This window comes from Danio aesculapii, chromosome 5 (assembly GCF_903798145.1).
Source record: "Danio aesculapii chromosome 5, fDanAes4.1, whole genome shotgun sequence".
Classification (NCBI taxonomy): domain Eukaryota; kingdom Metazoa; phylum Chordata; class Actinopteri; order Cypriniformes; family Danionidae; genus Danio; species Danio aesculapii.
In genome coordinates, this window is record NC_079439.1 from 16,105,134 (window position 1) to 16,127,312 (window position 22,179).

At 35.1% G+C, this 22,179-nt stretch overlaps 2 protein-coding genes across 2 annotated transcripts in view; one reads left to right on the forward strand and one right to left on the reverse strand.

Annotated features, from left to right (window-relative positions):
* On the forward strand, nucleotides 1-5,512 carry pebp1 (phosphatidylethanolamine binding protein 1). The gene is made up of 4 exons (XM_056457452.1): nucleotides 1-213; nucleotides 1,847-1,956; nucleotides 2,481-2,581; nucleotides 3,956-5,512. Exons 1-4 carry the CDS (start codon nucleotides 79-81, stop codon nucleotides 4,171-4,173), a joined length of 564 nt encoding a protein of 187 aa, XP_056313427.1. The 5' UTR covers nucleotides 1-78; the 3' UTR covers nucleotides 4,174-5,512.
* Nucleotides 5,513-8,702: 3,190 nt separating this feature from the next.
* taok3a (TAO kinase 3a) overlaps nucleotides 8,703-22,179 on the reverse strand; it is a 132,552-nt gene continuing 119,075 nt past the window's right edge. Inside the window, 5 exon segments of the mRNA XM_056457454.1 lie at nucleotides 8,703-9,961; nucleotides 12,018-12,200; nucleotides 14,111-14,323; nucleotides 16,446-16,685; nucleotides 21,552-21,755. Of these exon segments, the coding sequence (XP_056313429.1) occupies nucleotides 9,800-9,961; nucleotides 12,018-12,200; nucleotides 14,111-14,323; nucleotides 16,446-16,685; nucleotides 21,552-21,755 (1,002 nt within the window). The 3' untranslated portion in view covers nucleotides 8,703-9,799.

Consider the following 22,179-nt stretch of genomic DNA (forward strand, 5'->3'; position numbering starts at 1 on the left):
CAGAAGCTCTTATTCTTTATCTGCAGTGAGCAGCGTTTATATCTCTCAACCCTTCTTGCACAACAGCCGTGAGTCACCATGCCTGTGGATATCAATGAATGGACAGGTTCTCTAGCGCTTACAGAGGTGGAGGAACCGCCAGCAAAGCCTCTCACTGTCAAATATGACTCTGTGGAGATTGACTCGCTGGGGAAAGTGTGCACACCCACTCAGGTCAGAGGAGCCTAAAACGCGCATGTAGAAAATAGGCCAGAGCGTCCCGTTAGCAATGCTTATGCTCCACAAAGGATTTGCTGATGTTTGTAATATAAATTGGCTGACCTTTTTATTAATTTTAGCCTAAATGTATATCTGCGTTCGTTACACTAGAGTTGATAAAAGAATGTGAGTGTAGGAACGAATGCAGCCAGTGTGTAGTTATATAATGGGGACAACGGTCGCATGCAGCAAAAGTTGCATCTGTCCAGAAATTCCACAATCACGTGACCTGACGTGGACACACTTTGCATTAACTTTTGCAAAATTAGAGATGCTAATTAATGGGTCAAAGCCTGAATTAGAATAGAGACGTGCATAGCAACACAGAAAGAAATGGGCCAAAGAGTTCGGAAGTGAACTGAATAATAATTACAAGCTGATATGTAATATAAGGTATTTATAAAGGTAAAGGTATTTATTTATATGGGAACAATCATTATAATTATATATATACGCTGATATATAAATGTAACTGTTACATGTTTATTTTCTTCATGACTACAGCACATATAAGATGCTGGGATTGAGTTTAAAAACCTTACAAATTATGGTGCATTACAAATAATTCAATATATAAAGTTTTATAATTACAAATGCATATGAAACAACTGAAGTGGAACATAATAAATCACATTTTGTTTGTATTTACTAATTGTTTGCGTGCAATTTTTAACCACATAGTAATTGAAAGACCATTTACATTTATCTTTCAGAAAAAAAATATAATTATTCAAATAAAATCTAAATAAATCTAATTAAATAAATTTTCTGGTCCATATTCATGTTCATTCTCCATAATTATCTGTACAGATGGAACAAATCGGCATTATTAATTATCGAAATATATACAGTCGAGCCTGAAATTATTTGACAATTTTTTCACCCACATTTTTGTTCATTCTCCATAATTATCTGTACAAATGCAACAAGTCGCCATTATTAATGATCAAATTACCATATATACAGTCGAGCCTGAAATTATTCAACAATTTTCTCGTCCATATTCTTGTTCATTCTCCATAATTATCTGTACAAATGCAACACATCTGCATAATTAATTATAAAAATACTGTATACACAGTTGAGCCTGAAATTATTCAACAATTTTCTCATTCATATACTTGTTCATTCTCCATAATTATCTGTACAAAGGCAACACATCGGCATTATTATCAAAATATATAGTCGAGCCTGAAATTATTCAACAATTTTCTCATCCACATTCTTGTTCATTCTACGTAATTATCTGCACAAATGCAACAAATCGCCATTATTTAATTATCAAAATATATACGGTTGATCCTGGAATTATTTGACAAATTTCTCGTCAATATTCTTGTTCATATCCCATAATTATCTGTGCAAATGCAACAAATTAGCATTATTATCAAAATACACACAGTTGAGCTCAATATTATTCATACCCCAGGGGTATGTACTATGAATAATTTGGGGCTTAACTGTAAATCCAAATGATCTGCTGTCAAGTGTGTGCAAAAATGTTTAGCCCTAAATTTACACATTTACACTATAATCTATAGTATTCTAAATAATAGCATTCATGATTAGTGAAACATTCACTTTGCAGGTGCAGGATCGGCCCACATCTATTGAATGGGAAGGATGTGACCCGAGTAAACTCTACACGCTGGCCATGACTGATCCAGACGCACCCAGCCGAAAAGACCCCAAATTTCGGTATGTTTTCAGATCAGTCCAATTCATCATATCAGTACTTAAAATTGTAAACTCTCTAAGGATTCCCTAGAAAGTGTACAGTTGAAGTCAACATTATGTGTATTGGAGCAAGGAATTTTTCACAGTATTTCCTATAATGTTTTGTCTTCTGGAAAAAGTTATTTCAGCTAGTTTTTAATTTTAAAAAACATTTTAGGGTCAAAATCAAGCAATATTTTTATCCATGACGTGCCTAATTACCCTAACTTGCCTAATTAACTTAGCCTTTAAATGTCACTTTAAGCTGAATACTATATCTAGTAAAATATGATGTACTGTCATCATGGCAAAGATCATAGAAATCAGTTATTAGAAACGAGTTATTTAAACTATTATGTTTAGAAATGTGTTGAAAATGAAATAAAGTCTCTCTATTAAATAGAAATTAGGGAAAAAATATACAGGAGAGCTAATAATTCTGACTTCGACTGTACATGTTTGAGGAAGGATACTGAATCTGTTTTAATTGTTGGGTTTAATCTCAGGGAATGGCATCACTTCCTTGTGGTCAACGTGAAAGGAAATGACATCTCCAGTGGATGCGTCATGTCGGACTATGTTGGCGCAGGACCCCCGAAGGGAACTGGTGAGAGATTAGATAATATCTTGTCATTTTAAGCCAGCGGTACAGTAAGAGGCTTTTTACACATTCAAGCAATACAATAAGGTAAAAAAAACTAACTAAAAAAGACTAATAGTTATCACCATATTTTCCCAGTTGTTTTTTGGTATGTGTAGGCCTGTCACGATATCTAATTTTGTTGTACGATATATGGAACCAAAATATGTTGCGATAAACGATATTATTGTCATTTTAAGACCATTTTATCATTATATAATGCCAGAATGACAGTATAATATCATCAAATGCAAGTACACTCTTTCAGAGAACACTTAATAGCTGATTTTTAAGAATATTTCATTAAATTATAGTCATTTTAATAATTAGGCATTGGAATCAGAATGTGAAAACGCAGATCCTAAATGAATAATAATAAATGTTAACAAAAATGTGAAAGGTAAAAAGTATCAAAGGCTGTGATATCTGCTACCAGATCTATTTTCAGTTGTCAGACACACACATGAAAATACACTAAAGTAATTTATAGTAAATACTATCATGTTTCTTTAACCAAACTGACACTGACACACTGAAGAGATGGAGATGTTGCACATTCAGCTAAAATGTTGCTAGAATTGGTTTTTATGTATGGGCGATGTATATTGTATCATCAAAAATGATTGAGGTCATGTCCATGTGTTGTGTAATAAGTCGATATATTTATTATTATGACAGGCCTAGTTATGAGTTCACAAGAGTTGAGTTGACAGAAATGATATGTTTAAAGACTGTGTGAACCGGAAGTTGCTGAGACTTTTATTTAAGTATGTTAACGTACTTCCAACTGAAACAGAATGTGGAGTAGGGGGGGCGGAGCTTTCTTTTACACCTCATTACCTTGTAGTAAACTAAACTGTTGCTCCAAACACAGAAGCAAATGGTTTGAATTTGTTTGAAGATTACCAAAACTAGGCATGGGACGATAACCGTTTTCAAGGTATACTGCGGTTTGGAAAAGTCAAGGTTTTAAAACCGCCAGAATTTTTTGCTATACCGTTCCTAAGCTATGTGTACGTTTTTAGTTTTTTAGGACAACAGTATCTCCAGCAGAAAAATATCCAAAGGTGCCATTTTAAAATGATAAAGAACTCAATGTTTTTGAAACAAATATAGACAGCAGAAGTCATTTGAAATTCATTTGAATTATTTAGCCTGATTTGTTTAGTTACAAAATACTTTGTTTCTAAAAATAAAATATCGAGCTAACAAAATTAATATGGTTAGTTTTGATTTCAAGTGTACTTTAAGATGACGATAACATCACAATTGTCTTAATGTCAAAAAAGAGCCATCAGCAAATACAAAGCAGTTACATCTGAAATATCTGGTTTCCTGCAGGTCTCCATCGTTATGTGTGGCTGGTTTATGAGCAGTCGGGGGACATCAGCTGCACTGAACGAGTCCTCACCAACCGCTCTGGAGACAACAGAGGAAAATTCAAGATCCAGAGCTTCCGCAAGAAATACGGCCTCGGGGCTCCGCTCGCAGGCTCCTGCTTCCAGGCCGAGTGGGACAACTATGTGCCCAAACTTTACGAACAGCTGGCTGGCAAATAAGGACTGTTAATTACAATGTATGTTATCCCTTAATCCAGTGTTTCTCAACCACGTTCATGGAGGCCCACCAACACTGTATGTTTTGGATGTCTTCTTAATCTGTCACACCCATTACAGGTCTTTCAGTCTCTGCTAATGAGCTGATGATCTGAATCTGGTGCGTTTGGTTAAGGAGACATGGAAATGTGCAGAGCTGGTGGTCCTCCAGGAACGTGGTTGAGAAACACTGCTTTAGTCTGAAGAGCTCAACTCAATACAGTTTCAGTATTTTAAAGGGATAGTTCACTCAAAACAGCTAATTCTGTCATTTATTCTTCACTTGTTCCAAATTAGTTTTGCTTTCTTTTGCTGTACACAAAAGAGGATATTTTGAAGAACGTTGGAAACCATTGACTTCCATAGTGTTTGTTTTTTCCTGCTTTGGATGCCAGTGGTTATCGGTTTCCAACATTCATCAAAATATCTTCTTTTGTGTTAAGCCAGAAACAAAGCTTTTGAAACATCCTAGTGTGTGTACATATCCCTTGTGCGAACTATCCCTTTAAGGATTGTCACAATACTGGAATTCAGTACCAATCGATAATGAAATTTTAAAAACGTCCATTTCCTGCTAACATTTGAGCACAGATTTGCCATTGTGTTCACGTGCTCAACAAAAATGACTGTGATTGGCTGTGAAGGTCATTAGTTCACCGAACTCACTGCTGTTTATTGTGTAAACCCAGAGACAGGGACACTGGAGCGTTTCAAAGTCATGTTGATCAGCTGGTTTGTCTATAAGCTCACATACGAGCGATCTGCTGATGAATTCGTAGCTTTAAAATGCTCCTGTGTCCCTGTATCTGTGGTTACACTTAGTAAACAGCAGTGAGTTCACTGAACTGATGACCATCACGGCCAATCACAGTCATTTCTGTTGAGCATGTGAACACAATGGCAAATCAGCGCTGTTTAAGAGTGTTCAAAAGCACTCAAATGTTAGCGTGAAATTAACGTTTTTAAAATCTCAGTATTGATAGATACTGAAATCCAGTATTGTGACAACCCTAATCCCTCTAAAATAACCGATTAAGGAAATGTTTTTGTTTTGATTTTTGCTTTAAATGAATTTTTGGTTTTATTTAGCTTTGGTCGAAATAGAATTTAATTTAACAAGTAACTTAGTGTCTACAGAAGTCTACACTTTCATTCATTGTCACTTTGCTTGGATGCACTTAGACTGCCTTCAGTTAAAAAAAAAACAAGATTTGTGTTGTCATAGCTGCATTATTAATACAGTCTCTCAATACTGGAAAAGATACCATAAAAAAAAAACTGGATAATAAAACAAGAAGACATGTTTCGACTAAAGTTAATTCATTTATTTTTGTTGCGTGCTGTATTGTGTTTTTCCTTTGTCTCGTCGTCTTGTGTTGTTTTTTGTTATTCTATAGGCTCCCATGTTAATGTGGTCCAGGCTCTGATTGGCTACTGGTCGCAGAGATCTATAAAATGGAACTTCCAGCAGAGTTCGAGGAACTCATTTTTGGTGCGACCGTTGCTACCCGTCCGGCCGATGACCAAACTTTAATATTGTCCAACTGTCCATGTATGCTTGGAACATTTTTGAGAGTTTGGCCTTGTAGGGATGGCCTGCCTATTTATTCTGATTACTTTTGACGTTATGTTCAGGGAGGAAGGTAAGCTTCCTGTAGACTTACAGGTTATTTAGTTTATTTACTTGGCAGATTCTTTTGTTTGTTATTTTGGCCACCCTGAAAAGATGCTCTTTTTCTACAATAAATCTATCAGACCCCCTAGTTTTTAGCAATTCCACCATGGCTGAATCCAACGCAAAATTAACAAAAAGTCGCCAATTTTTGCGATCTTTCAGTTAAACGCAAAATAATCGCAATAAAATGTAAATAATTTTAAAAAACCATTCAATTCTAAACCAAATAATCAAATTAGATTTATTTCAGTTTGCAATTAATTGTTTTGCAATACTTATAGACGTTGCAAAATCATTATAGACCCTCAAAATCATTACATTACATGGAAGGGGGGCGGAATTGTTTTTCAGCCTGTGCGTTAAGCAGATGCTGCTGAAGCGTGAGTGATTCACATGTGAAGTCAACGCAAAGATGCGATAAGAAATCCTGTGGCACAAATTGTTTGACGCTTAAAATGATATAGATTGGTTCAGGGATGAATTGAAGAACATTATTTGTGCTTTACATGTATGGCTGGTAGCCTTTTATGATGTGCGTTAAACGATAATTGATTTCGTTTAACTCTTTCCCTGCAGTTAATGAGAGAAATGCTTGCCATTAACGAGTTTTACAACAATCTGTGTTTTAGGCGTATTATGGTAGGGGAAGCTCTAACGCACGTCCTGAGTGAAATACATGATGTCAGATGCTCCAGGGAGGGAAATCTGAGGGAAAGTAAGATCGTAGATAATTTAAGAGTTATACAACCTTCCTTTGGATTAATCTCTACCGTTTTAGATCTCGTCTTGATAAGAGACCAAAATAAAAAAGCTTTATTTTTATGACTCATGTCATTGTGTCTTACATAGTAGGCTACCTAATATGGTAAATAAGATATCACATACAAAGCATCTGGAAAGTATTCATAGCGCTTCACTTTTTCCACATTTATGTTGCAGCCTTACTCCAAAATGGATTAAATTCATTTATTTCCTCAAAATTCTACACACAATACCCCATAATGACAATGTGAATAAAGATTTTTTAAAATTGTTGCAAATTTATTAAAAATAAAAAACCTGAAAAATCACATGTACATAAGTATTCACAGCCTTTGCTGTGAAGCTCTAAATTGAGCTCAGGTACATTCTGTTTCCACTGATCATTCTTGAAATGTTTCAGCAGCTTAATTGGAGTTCACTTGTGGTAAATTCAGTTGATTGGACATGATTGGAAAGGCATACACCTGTCTATATATGATCCCAGGGTTGCATGTCAAAGCACAAACCAAGCATGAAGACAAAGGAATTGTCTGTAGACCCCTGAGACAGGATTGTCTCGAGGCACAAGGCTGGGGAAGATTACAGAAAAATTTCTGCTGCTCTGAAAGTTCCAATGAGCACAGTGGCCTCCATCATCTGTAAGTGGAAGATGAACCATCAGGACTCTTCCTAGAGATGGCCGGCTATCTAAGCTGAGTAATCAGGGGAGAAGGGCCTTAATCATAGAGGTTATCAATAATCCGATGGTTACTCTATCTGAGCTCCAGTGTTCTTCTGTGGAAAGATGAGAACCTTACAGAAGGACAACCATCTGTGCAGCAATCAGGCCTATATGGTAGAGTGACCAGACAGAAGCCACTTCCCGCCTGGAATTTTTCAAAAGGCATCTGAAGGACTCTCAGACCATAAGAAAGAAAATTCTCTGGTCTGATGAGACTAAAATTGAACACTTTGGAGTGAATGCCAGGCGTTACGTTTGGAGACAACCAGGCACCACTCATCACCAGGCTAATACCATCCCTACAGTGAAGCATGGTGATAGCAGCATCATGCTGTGGGGATGTTTTTCAGCAGCAGGAACTGAAGACTAGTCAGGATAGAGGGAGAGATGAATGCAGCAATGTACAGAGACATCCTGAATGAAAACCTGCTTCAGAATGCTCTTGACTTCAGACTGGAGCGACGGTTCATCTTCCAGCAGGACAATGACCCAAAGCACACCGCTAAAATATCAATGGAGTGGCTTCACAATAACTTAGTGAATGTCCTTTAATGGCCCAGCCAGAGCCCAGACCTAAATCCTATTGAACATCTCTGGAGAGATCTGAAAATGGCTGTACACATTCGCTTCCCATTCAACCTGATAGAGCTTGAGAGGTACTGCAAAGACAAACGGGCAAAAATTCCCAAAGACAGGTGTGCCAAGCTTGTGGCATCATATTCAAATAGACTTGAGGCTGATGCCAAAGTTGCATCAACAAAGTATTGAGCAAAGGCTGTCAATACTTCTGTACATGTGATTTTTCAGGCTTTTTATTTGTAATAAATTTGCAACAATTTCAAAAAAATTTATTCACATTGTCATTATGGGCTACTGTGAGTAGAATTCCGAGGAAATAAATGAATTTAATCCATTTTGGAATAAGGCTGTAACATAAAAAAATGTGGAAAAAGTGAAGCGCTATGAATACTTTCCGGATGCACTGTATGTATGTATGTATGCATGTATGTATAAATATATAAATATATATATATATATATATATATATATATATATATATATAAATATATATATATATTTTTTTTTTTTTTAATCACAAAATTGTTCGCAAATTTCTGGAAATCACCACCAAAAAAAAAAAATTTATCGAAATCTACAGGGTCTAATCTAATTACTCCTAACAGTGTTCAAGTTTGGTTGTCGACTGAAGGGGCTCTTTTGCAGTTTTTTTTTGTTTCTCTTGGGAAATCCACGATCCACAACTTTATTTCGTTTATTATGCCCATAGTTGTTTTTCCCCTAAACTTGGGATGCAATAATATAAAAAAACATTGCTTGCTTGTGTGATGAGCACTTTATTTACAAATATAATTAAAAGCTCTGACAGGAATCATGCCTCCTAACCTGAAAACGACTGTAAAGTGCATGCGACAGTAAAGTGTTTGATCCACTAATCTGACGTTGTAGAAAATACACAGTTGGAAAAGGAACGCCGGAAATTAAAACAAAAACCCAAATCATTGAGACAACTTCACCAGTGACTGCAGGAGGAATGTGAAACATTTATTATATTTATATAGATGTGTGTTTGTATTTATATATATATTTATAAAAAAGAAATCGGATTTCAGTTAAAATGTAATAGGAAAATAAGTAAAAGTTCTCCATAAAGCCTTCTATACACAAAATACACGTCCCATCCCCAACAGCCCTTTGTGCAGGTACCACGAGTATAGGATTCACATATGTATAATTCACATTGTGCCAATTACGGTATATATTGTTCATATGAATGCTGCAGATTCTCCCCCGCCCCCCAACAAAACCCAAAAAGCCATACGAATCTCAGAGTCGCAGATGCAACTATCAAATATGTACATTGTTTTATTTATCAAATTTCGTTAATACTTTAATAAAAGGTATTTTTCGTTATTTTTATGGTTGAATAAATACCAAATAGAGATTCAAGAGGCAGGAGGCTGCGAAAAAATGAATTAAAAGAGGAAAAATAATCCTGTCGAAGAGAAAAAGAAATAGCAAAAAGAAATCAAACGTGCGTCTGGATTAAAATGTGCAATACAAACCCCCCAGTTCATATTGCTTTTCGTCTTGGAATTTTTTTTAATTCGACTTGCGCTGAAAGTGTTATCGTTGCACGAGAGAACATTGACATCAACACTGTGACGGATTTCATCGTCTCGTATACAATACTCATATTTATAAAAAGAGACAACTAAAGGAGGTTTAATCCAGCATGACGTTTCTAGAAGAGGGCGCCCGAAATGTGTAAGGCCTGCGGAGGCACCAGCCAAGAGGACAACCATGGGACTGTCAGTAGCAAAAAACGAAACAAAAAAACACAGATTCGTTCAAAAAGTAAATAAAAAATAAACGGTGGATGAAAGATGGAGGACGGTTGGAGTGTTATGGTCTCATCTGTAGTCATCTTTAGGGTAGTCCAAAGCACCCAAGTTGTTGAAACCCATGCGGAGGCTCTCCATGTCGAAGGCGTCGATTTCTCTCTCCTGACGGTCCAGGAGATGTTTGATTCGGTCGGTTCGCTCTTTCTGAAGAGAAGCCAGCTCCTCCTCGATCTGACGACGACAAGACATGACATTCAAATGTTTTGTTCTGCGCTTGAATTTGTTACAAGCTCCATGAACAAATTGAAGGAATTTGTAAAACTAACGTAGTCTGAGATTATGGGAGATCTAGAGTTAGCCTGTCCACATTAGGTGTGTATAGATAATCCAAAATAATATGGAGTGAAGCAGCTTTTTAGGAGCTAAATTAGATGAACTGTGTAGATAGGAATGTACAGTATAAATAAAGATTTACAGTAGCCTTAAAATCTCAACATTTACATTTTTTTCACCTCAAGTTTCCTGTTTATCATCAAGATTTTATTTAGACATTTCTCAAAAATGTCATCTTTTTTCCTCTCATAATTTACAGTTTATTATTAATATTTATTTTGACATTGCTTCATTGATATTTCTTGACATTGAACAAGTCTGTTCTTAAAAAAAAGACTTTTATCCTCAGAATTTGCCTCCTTTAATCTCAATATTTTATTTAGAATTTGTTCTTGAAATGTAATAAAGTTGTAAAAACATTTTATTTAATAACTTTTCTCCAAAAATAATGACCTTTTCTCTGAATTTGTTCCTTAAAATGTAGCAATATATAAGTGCTCAGCATAACTGAGTACACCCCATTTTGAAAATGAATGCTTTATAAGTTTCTCAGTGAATGTGTAATGCATTTGAACAAAACAGATTTATTAAACAGATATATTTATTAAAATATTCTTTTAGTCACTGAACATCTTATACATTTAAATTCAAGCAAAATATTGCAAACTACAACATTTCAATAAAATTGTTTATTTTTTTGTTTCTCTTGATTTTTTCTAGAACATATCAATTTGGGCTACTAATTTTTGAACCATTATTGTAAGTTATTTTGTTAGATAAGGTCCAGATTTGGCTTCAGTATTGACTAAACTAATGTATATGCACAAATATAATATTGTAAAGCATCCTATAGAAAATAACAATTTGTGGAGGGTGTATTCATATATGCCGAGCACTGTATTTATATAACTTTATTCTTAAAATTGAATGAGTTTATTTTCAACATTTCAACATTTGTCTTGAAAAATAATGACATTTTTTTCTGAATTTACTCATTTTATTTAAACACATTTCTCTAAATTGAAAGATTTTTTTAAAATAACGACTATTCTTAAAATTGTAATGTTTATTCATTTTATTTCAAAATTTTTTCTCTAAATTGAAAGATTTAAAAAAATAATAACTTTATTCTTGAAATTGAGTTTATTCTCAACATTTTATTTAATAATTTTTCTCTAATTTACTGAGTTTATTTTCAACATTTTATTTCAACATTTGTCTTGACTCATTTACTCATTTTAATTAAACACTCATTTAATTACATTTTATTTAAATAAACATATTTCTCGAAATTTTTATATATTTTTTAAAGTTCAATCTTGCATTATAATGACTTTAATCTCTACATGGTTTAATTTATTTTTTATTATTGTCTGGCCCTAATATCAAGGAGATTTTATTTTGTATTATTGTTTGGCTCTAATCCTCTTCTATAAAAAAAATCTACTGGGAAGAATGGTGTAATAAAAGTTCCCTTCTCTAAATGAGACCTTGCTTCAATACACTTGCTTCAATACATTAAAAAACTGCTATAATAGTCATCTTATAATCAAAAAGCAAACGGTGAAAAAATAACGATATCAATAAATAAACTGAGTGTTCTCCGCAGCCATCCTATGGTTTCAGTGGGAAAATGGTTTCATTGAACTTCAACTGCACAATTGGACTAAATCACTCAAAAACTTTAATTTACACACGACCAAAGTGGTTTCAAACCTTTTAAACCGGTTTATATCTTCTGTTTAAGACAAAAGAAGCTATTTTGAAGAAAGCTAGCCACTGACATCCATAGTAGAAAAAAATACTTAAATTCCCCCCCCAACATTCTTCAAAAATCGTCTTTTGTCTTCAACACAATGAAAAGTTGTAACAAATGGAGACAGAGTAAATGATGACAGGATGTTCGTTTTTGAGTGGATTCTATGTGAAAAAGAGGTGAATAGCAGAACTAGACCTTCTGTTCCAGGTGTGCTCTGCGCAGAGAGACTTTCTGCTCCAGCTTCTGCTGTTCACGCTCGTGCTGCGCCTCGGTTTGGATCTTGATCTTGCTCTGGTAGGCATTGAGTAACTCCATCTCCTGCTGCAGCTGCTGCCTCAGTGCCTGGCATTCAGCCTCCTGAGCCTCATCCAGACGCAGCTACACACACAAACACACACATGTGCCTACGTGAGCCACACTACAGTACAGCACAGTTCAGCTCAACCATCAATGGCCTTCTTGTGTGGGCAACAGGCCCGAGACCGGAATTTCAAACAGGAGGCTTCGGTTTCTATTCCAATTCAATTCAAATAATCACTAAATAATTACTCTCTTTTCCTTTCCAAAATGGGTTATAAATAGAACACATTTACTGTAGGTCTTAAAGACCGCAATTAGCCCTTAGCTAACCTTTCACTAGTGCATTAGTGCGTGCTCCCTTTTTCTCCAGCACTGTTGGTTCTTGAAGTATCTTTTCCTAATTTCTATTTCCTGGTTTAAGATTATTCATTTTTACAAGATTTTGGTCTCTATTTTGACGATCCATGCGCAAAGTGCAAAGCGCAGCGCGCAAACGCATTAAGGGTGTGTCAGAATCCACTTTTGCTAATATAAGGGTGGAAAAATCCGCTTTGCGCCGTGATGCACGGTCTAAAAGGGTTGAGCTTATTTTCTTTATGAGTTATAGGTGTGTTTTGAGAATAAACCAATCAGAGTCTCATCTCCCATTCCCTTTAAGAGTCAGTTGCGTCGCGCCGTAGCGCATTTGCTATTTACATGACGTAAAGTAAGTGGAAGTGGAAAAACTGATCATTTCACTAGAGGGAAAACAGTTAAACAGAGCATCTACAGCGTGAGAATGGGAGATGAACCTCCTCATTCTTTACTTTCACTCTCGTGGATAGGGAAACCTTGTACACACAGATATCCATTAGCCTATACATAATTAATTTTGTTTAAGCACAAAGATTCGTTTCAAAACTATTTTTAAATTCAGTTCTAATTTCCAGCAAACGAATAAATGAACAATAATAACGAAGTGTGTTCAAAAACCTGAGTTATATCCAAGTAGACATGCTATGCCCATATGGTCCAAAACCTGACAGGTGGGCAATTCTAAGCTTGTTTTTAATAAAACAAATATAAATATGCATATAATAAATAATACTGCTAATAATGATAACATACAAAAGCAAATTGTCATGAATGAACTGAAAAAGCCTCCCGAGATGAAGGCATGAAAGTATGTTTTTTATATTTATGTAGGCTAGAAAATAATATGTTTTGTAATATTTTAATCCTTTATATTTATATCCTTATTATATCCTAATTATAGCGCATTCTCACGTTAATTTCATCATTAGTAAATCCAAACGTGAACGCGAAATCTGGCGTACGCAAAGTTTTTGTGCGTACGCAGCGTTGATACATGAGGCCCCAGGTTATGTACACTACCTGACAAAAGTCTTGTCTCCTATCCAAGTTTTAGGAACAACAAATAATAACTTGGCTTCTATTTGATTATTTGGTATCAGAAGTGGTTTAAATCAAAGGCAAAGGCCTCTAGATTACACGTATTTTACCAAAATAAAATATGAGGCCTTGATTTTTAATTATTTAATTAGGACAGTTAGGTCTGACTTTGCCTAAAATGTAGAGCAATCGCTCACTTTTATTAACATCTAATCATATTGTTTAACCCCGCCCCTTTTCACAGCGCCATACGACAGAATTTCGCTAGTGTGACCGCAGCTTAAGCCGCTTTAGACAAAAACGTCTGCTATATGACTGAATGTAATTGTAATTTCCATAACTTTTCCAAAACCTTGTGGGTTTTTCTATTTCTCCCAAATTTTTTTCAGGCCTGGAAAATGCCATGTCAGTCTTTTCCAGGTTTTCCATGACCATATGAACCCTGTCTATCGGTTTTAGATCTTCTAAATGCAAACTATCATTGTTTTGGAGAACACTAGTTCATAGATATCTTAAACTAAAAATACTGATACTAACAGCTAAAAAATGTTATTTTCATTTCATGGGACCATCAACAGTGTGGTTTCTTCACTCACCGCCTGTGACGCCATCATCTCGTTGATGCTCTGCTCGTACTGCTCAGCCAAAATGGCCAGTTTGCGCGTCTGCTCATCCTTGAGGGCTTTCAGCACCGTCTTGTGCTCGCTTTTGGGGGTCACCTCTAGCTGATGGTGCCGCAGGGCCTTGTACTGTTTCGTCTGGACTTTACATGTGTCCTGGAACTGTTTCTTTATCTGGAGCTCCATAGCCTGCAGGAGACACAGACAGCAAAGCGCTATGAACACAAACTGACAGCCTTTTTAGGACAGAATTAATTTAATAGTAGTCAAGTATTAGCGGATGGTTAAAATAAGGCTTTATTGGGTCATATTTCAAATAAGGTCTTATTGGATAAGTAAGGGATTGAAATAACTAGCGATGAGAATAACAGCATTATGAATAAACAGCTTTACTAACCAAGTTCTTATTTCAGTAACAAACAACCAAATGAAGTAACGTTTCTCCAGTTTCAAAGCTGTTACCTTTACTAATTAATTAAACGTGGCACTATATTCATGCATATATCATTTTTTGTGACTGAGTTTTGCTGTGTGTGTGTGTCTTGTGTGAGAGGTGCTCATAACTGATGGTGATTGGCTTGTGTTTGGGGGTGGGACAACCACAAATGATGATGACTAGCTTACCTAGAGGATATGTATATACAGTATATCTCTGTTTTTGTTACATTTCTTAAGAAGTATCATTTATTTTTAGACTTATTATGTATATAGACTTCTGTTATATAACTTATATTGTTCTATATAAATACACATTACTTACATATTTGTTTGACAGTTGTGGTTTATGCCTAAAAACTGTATTAACTATTTATAATGTTTTATTCTTCCGCTATTGTAATTTATTATATATATTGCGTTAAATAGGTGTCTCTCACAGAGTAAGAGTAGTAGTACTATTACTAATAGTAGTAGTAATAACAGTGTAGAACAGTGTATAATGTTATAGTAGTAATAATAATAATAATTATTATTATTATTGTTGTTATTATTTATTTATTTACTATAATTATTTATTTTCATTTTTTACATTAAATATTGGGGAATCCTTTATTATTATTATTATTATTATTATTATTATTATTATTATTATTATTATTATTATTATTATTGTTGCATTTTTCTATTTAAAGGTAACACAGTAGTAACTTCCCCTTCTAATTAGATGCTATAACAGGGTTTCTGCAGGTTTCTTAAAGTAAAATGTAAGACTTTTTAAGACCCTTTTAAGACCATTATGAATAAAATTTTAGACTTATACAGGGCTAAACATTAAAGACTTTGTTCTAATGGGCTGGTCACTTCTCTAAATAGTTTTTGTAGTAATGTAAGACCATGTAAAGGGATGTGTTGCTTTAGTTTTCTGTCCCTGCTTAGGGATTTAATTTGGAGAATTTGCTGTAAGAATGTCTAACAGCTGTTGTGGATTGTCTCTCTTGGCAATAAAAAAATAAAAAAAAAACTTTAGCTTTACCTGGATACAGAAAAATTAAGACCTGTTTAAAATGACCAACAACCCAATATTTCAGTGAATTTAAGAGTCTACGGCCTAAGATTTTTTAATTATTTTTTTTAATTTAAAACATTTTAAGACTTTAAGACACCCTGTATTAAAATAATGCAACTTTTTAAATAAGTAATGTGCCCAACACTAGAAATAACTGAAATAATTTGCCATAGTGATATGGAACTGTATGGCGGTCAAGACCTGCCTGGAACTACTTTAGATGTGTGTTTATCTGAAAATAATTGCACGCCATAGAATATTCATCAGCCAATCAGAATCAAGTGTTCAACAGTCCCATAGTGTAAGTAAGGGTAGTTAATGCATTACGTTTTTCAACATATGATAATGAAAAAGTCTTCACTGGTCCATTAAAGATTATTTACAGATACAACTTTTGATTTTAATATTATTTATAATTAATATGTAATTTTAATGTAAATATGTGATGTAAATGTACATTTTAATTATCATAAGCTGCACAAGAAACAATAAAAACACTTCTAAAGTGTAAATTTCTGATGTAGTTCACATTAAAATGAACAAACTAAAACTTTTGTTCTTTTATTGTAATGTGCAATGCAATGGCATATTTAAACATTTTTCAGATTAAGATGTCAATACGTCATCAGTTTTGGCTGAATTTCAAATGTTAGATGTTAGTAATGTCTACCTTGTTCCTAAAAATAAACACAATTAATTTTGCCGCCACAGTCTTAGAAACGATGAGACCTACATAGATGTTTCATATAGGTTAAATTCTCACTATATATAGTAAAGTAATGAACGCTTCTCCACAACTGGTGGTACCTTGAGGTTCTTGGGCTGCTGCCGAAGTTCGAGCACATGTTTCCTGTGCAGTTCTCGTTCTCTTCGGTTGTTGTATTCGATTTGGTTCTCCAGTTCTGTTTGGTGCTGCAGTCGGATCAGATCCATGCGGAGTTTCTGTAGCGTCTTCAGCTGTCTGTGTTCAAGTTCTTGGGTCGACTCGTCTTGTCTGATCAACATGGCGTGCTCCATTTCCTTCTGGGTTTTCTTCTTATTTAGCTCCTGACAGGCAAAAAGACAAAAATCAATGCTGGGTTAGCTTTGAATAAAATATTTGTGTCTAATTCAGTTGCTGTTCCAAAAACACAGCCTCTAAATAAATCTACCCATGTTAATAACTACATTTTTACAAACTATATGCTTATATGTTCATGAGTTTTAGTCTTCTGTACAGCACGTTGCTTCACTTTGTGCCGGTTTTAAAGCGCTTTAAAAAAATAATTATTGACTGATTGATTGACCTTTTAAGATGGTGATGATGCCTTTAACGGCCATCAGCATCTTAAATCCTCAAAAGTTTTTAATACTTAGATTTTATTTTAGATGCTTGTACATTAATAAATCTATACTTTGTATTATTGTTATGATCACCAGCAGTGTTGCTCTTGCAGGCTGCTGGAGAACACTAGCATTCAACTGCACTACAGATCCCATCATGTACTTCACCCACACACCTGGCCCAGATTTTCCTTTATTGTAAACACACAGCTGAAGCTTGTGAAGACTGATTACCTAGACTATAAACACAGCACACAGATCATTGCTGAGTATTGTATCCTGTAAGTGAGCACTATAAAGTGTATCCTTGTTCTTGCCTTACCGTGTTTTTGACCTTTGCTTTGTTTATGCTGTTTTGCTACCTGTCCCGATTATTCGCCTGTTATTCTTAGCATTTTTTTGATTACCTTCATGCTCCTGTCTGTTCCTATATTGACCTTGCCTGTATGACCATCCCAAAATAAAGCTGCATTTGAATCCTCATCTCTGTTGTCAGCACAACTCATTACAATTATACCACTCTTGTTTAAAAAAACAAACAAACAAATAAAGCTTTCATAAAATTCTTATTAAAGGTGTTTGTTTTAATTACAGAGTCTATAAACAGTATATTTGACATTGTTCTCTCTTCTAGTTGCTGTAATCAGTCTCACACTATTTCCTTTTTCTTTTTTCTGCATTTTTTCTTGTGTTATTTGAGCAAATTTTAATGCAAAAATGCATCTCTGCTACTCTTCCATTCACTGCTTTCTATGTTTGCCCAACTATAATGACTTTCGCTGCTGAGAAAATGTGAAAAGGGTCTATTAATTAATTGATTGTGAAAATGAGTTGCCTGTATTAAAGTTACAAACACAGTGCTAGTGTTGTTGGTGGTTGCCAGTTTGTTGGTGTTTTTACATTCTTTTTTGTTTTGCATTTAACCATTTAGCAGACATTTTAATTCAAATACACCTCCAAATGAGAACAATAAAGGCAATCAGCTCGACAAAACAGCAACAATAAGTACTGTAAGTGCTATTACAATTCAGCATAATTCATCATATAGTCCCCTATGATTTTCTAATAACTAGCTGGGGCCCAGAAACCGAGCATAAATGTATTACATAAATGTAATGGACTTTTCACAACGCGTCTAATCAAGACATTCTGGTGTCGGATGAGTTGTACAACAATCTAACCAAACAATATCAATAGCATTGATAACTTTATTAAAGGGAATGGTTCACTCAAAAATGAAATTTCTGTCCTCATTTACTTTTTTCCCCAAAAGAAGATATTTTGAAGAATGTTAGACATTCACTGACATTCAACTAGGAAAAATTAAATACTATGGGAGTCAATGGAAACAGAAAAATCAATCAACAGAAAAAAAAGGCTCAAACTGGTTCGGAACAAGTCCTGAGTTAGTAAATACTGACAGAATTTACATTTTTTGGTGTACTATCCTCTTAAGTAAAGGTTACAATCTGTAAAAAAAAATATCTAAATACACCCAAATAAAGCACTGAAATAAGCTGGTGTTGATATGCAAGTGGTTCACAATTAGGTAAATATGAAAGTGGTTCAGTTAAAGTGATAAAGGCTTAAAGACAGAACCAAGTGTGTCAAATGATGAAGAAAACAAAATTTGGGCCATGATTGTAAACCCCCGGATTAGGCATCCTGTTTGACCATATATGGGTTTAGATCCGGTAATAGTTCCTGTTTCCTGCCGCTTAACACACTAACAGTAGATTAAGAGATTATCACATTGCTGCATTACTTATTTCAAATCAGATTAATTGAAAAAGAGTTGTCAAACCATGAGAACTGGTTCAAATTATGCATTATCCAAAGGAAAACCCTTCAGATGATGAAATCTGACGCCTTTATGACTTATTTTATTTTACTGAAACAATATCTTTCATGAATGTAAATTGGACTTAAGTATGGTCTTTACCTCAAAAAGTTTTACAAATATTCTAATTGAAATTAATTCATAGAGTTTACAATACAAAAGTTTTTATACAAAAATGTCAAATAGCTATTGAGTTAAGTTGCTGATTTAGTGAATGCATTAATGAAACTATTTCACCTTTTTTGGTCCTACCAATGTACTTAACATTTTTTGATTTACCTTGAAGCTTTCATTGCTCATAATATTTTTAAATAAAACATTTTCCTTGTCTTTTAAACATGTGACTTTAGGAGTACAGTAAGACAACGGAGCTTGCTGCTCACTTCACCACCATAATGAAACTGGCATCACTTGTACTTCTGTCCCCCTGTTCATGAGCCTAGACCACAACGAATTCACAAAATGTCCACGGAGTCTTCGGTAATGTGAGGACGCTGGACAACGGAGTTGTATTTCATATGGTGGCAAAATTGTAGCCCGAGTGAAAGTGAATATTCTCCAGTGATCTATTATGGTTAGATCACTGGTGATCATGAAAATATCTGAGCCTAAGAATATAAATCCAATTAAAATGGATAATATATGCTTCTCCTTCAACATTTTTGCATAATTGCATGTATTTTCTGTACTAAAAGTGCATAACTGTTTTTAATAACAAAATTTTGAAAAATATATTTCTCCCTTTTATCTCTTATTTTCATTTTTTGATTTATTTATTCTTTTCTTTTCTTGTTTAATCTCTCTTGTTAAGGAATTTGTACCAGGAAACACAGGAAAGTGTTTTTGTTGTAAAATTAAACAGTCCAATCTTGTTCTCTTTAATAAAGCAACCTAGCGGTGGAGGAAAGATCTCTTAAGGCTTGTGCACACCAGGAGTCTTTTCGTTTGCGTTTATCGTCAGCGTTTTGAGACATTTTTCCGGATTCAATCCCAAGCGATTTTCACTGGCGTCGAGCAGAAGAGTTTGCAAAATCACTTTATGACGTTAGATAGCGCTATACAACTTCAAGCTTCTGACACCTGCTTGTAACACAGAAAATGACGACAGAAAGTTGACACGCTCGTTGTTATGGATGGTTCAAGTAGCAGCTTCAGCTCTAGCGATGAAGAAATGATTATCGTTCACCAGTGCAATAAGCAGCTCCACGTTCATGTCGCCTCTGGGCATCTTCTTCAATGTGTGCTCGCATTGACAGTTTTGCGCTTGAGCGCTCCAAGTGCTGTTTACTGTAACTTCAGCAGCTTCGTGCACGTGAACAAAAGTGGCAATTGATTGGTGGAGAAGGCCGCGTCAAAAAAAAAAAAAAAACAAGCATGACATGTTTCTTTAAAACTGATGCTTTTATGCCTGCCATTTTGCGAGCTGGTGTGCACGATGACATTGGCGCTCTTTATTTAGTCACGAGGCATTAAACGTTGATTGAAAACGCAAGCAAAAATTGTCCCGGTGTGCACGGGCCTTTAGACTCACCATATTTTACAATGAAATTCTTCAGGTCTTCAATGTGACATTCATTCTAATATGCTAATTTTGTGCTCAAGATGAAAACAAATGCTTACATTTTTTCAAGATTTTGAGATGAATATAAAACGAATAGCCCCATTGACACCCTCTGCCAATGCATTAATGAAATGAACAGTTGGATTGCCAAAACTTTCTTCAGTTAAACAAAGAGAAAACTGAAGTGATTGTGTTTGGAAACAGAGATGAGGTTCTCAAGGTGAATGCGTACCTTGGCTCTAAGGGTCAAACAACAAAACATAAGGTCAAGAATCTTGGTGTGACTCTGGAATCAGATATGAGTTTCAGTAGTCAAGTCAAGGCAGTAACTAAATCAGCATCTCAAAACCATCTCAAAAACATTGCAAGAATTAGATTAGATTAGATTTTATCAGCAGCAGGGTGGATTACTGTAATGGACTCCTCACTGGCCTTCCCAAAAAGGCAGTCAGACAGTTGCAGCTCATGCAGAACCAGAAAAATCAGAGCACATCAGACCTGTCCTCAGGTCTTTACACTGGCTCCCAGTTACATTCAGAATAGATTTTAAAAGTATTATCACTTGTATATAAATCACTAAATGCCCTAGGACCTCAATACATTACAGATATGCTCACTGAATACAAACCATAACATCACTCAGATCTTTAGGATCATATAAACTAGAAATTCCAAGAGTTCAGTCAAAGCAGGGTGAATCGGCCTTCAGCTACTGTGCCCCCCGCTGCTGGAATCAGCTTCCAGAAATGATCAGATGTGCTCCAACATTAGGCACATTCAAATCAAGACTGAAAACACGTCTGTTTAGCTGTGCCTTTACTGAATGAACACTGTGCTATGTGCGACATATTGCACTATTATGTCTTTCTTTTCTTTTTCATTCTTTTATAACCAGTTTAACACATTTTAATCTGTTTTTATATTATTTGTTTTTATTTTTATCCTCGTCTTGTTTTATTCCTGTTTATGCAAAGCACTTTGAATTGTCACTGTGTATGAAATGTGCTATATAAATAAACTTGCTTAATAAGAATAGCATTTTTTTAAAAATGTTTTGTAATAGTGTATAAGTCAATACAAAGACTTTATCAATCTAATGCATAATTGCCACATAAAAGTGACGCACAAATTGTGAACATTAGACTATTTATTTTTTTTAAAAATAGGACTTAGCCTTTCACTTGCTCACCTCTCGTAACTGCTCCTGCTCAAACTCGTGCCTCTTGATCATGATCTTGCGTTTGAAGGCCCTACAGTTTCGGTCATAGAAAGCCCTCTGCTGACCCAGGAGCTGAGCCTCTTCTTCAGCCTGAGAGTGCTGGATGTTCTCCTTGTGCTTGGACAGCCTCTCCTGCTTCTCTTTCTTAGGCGTGCTGTGGTCTTCACTCATCTCCTGCACAAACAAACACAGACATCATGATGGAAGGACTATGCAAAGATATGATATTAGTTCTCTTTACCGCACTCACTCCAGTTTAAATATTGTATTAAAGGGATAGTTCACCCAAAAAATGTATACCTCATAATTTATACAAATAATATATGGAAAACAGCCTAAGCTCATTGGAAATATGTGCGTCAGCCTTCATTTTTTGCAAAACAGGAATGTTTCGTTGCCTGTTTCAGATTTACAATCCACTACAGGGTGCTGTCTACTTTTTACCAATCTGAAATGCGCTACTTATGGTATGTTTTGTTGTACATCCACAAGAAGACAAGGCTTGTCGTATATATCATCTAGCAAACCACTGACGTAAACCCTTCCCCTATATTCAAACGATGCGGTTTTCAAATGTAAACATAAAGAAAAAATGAAT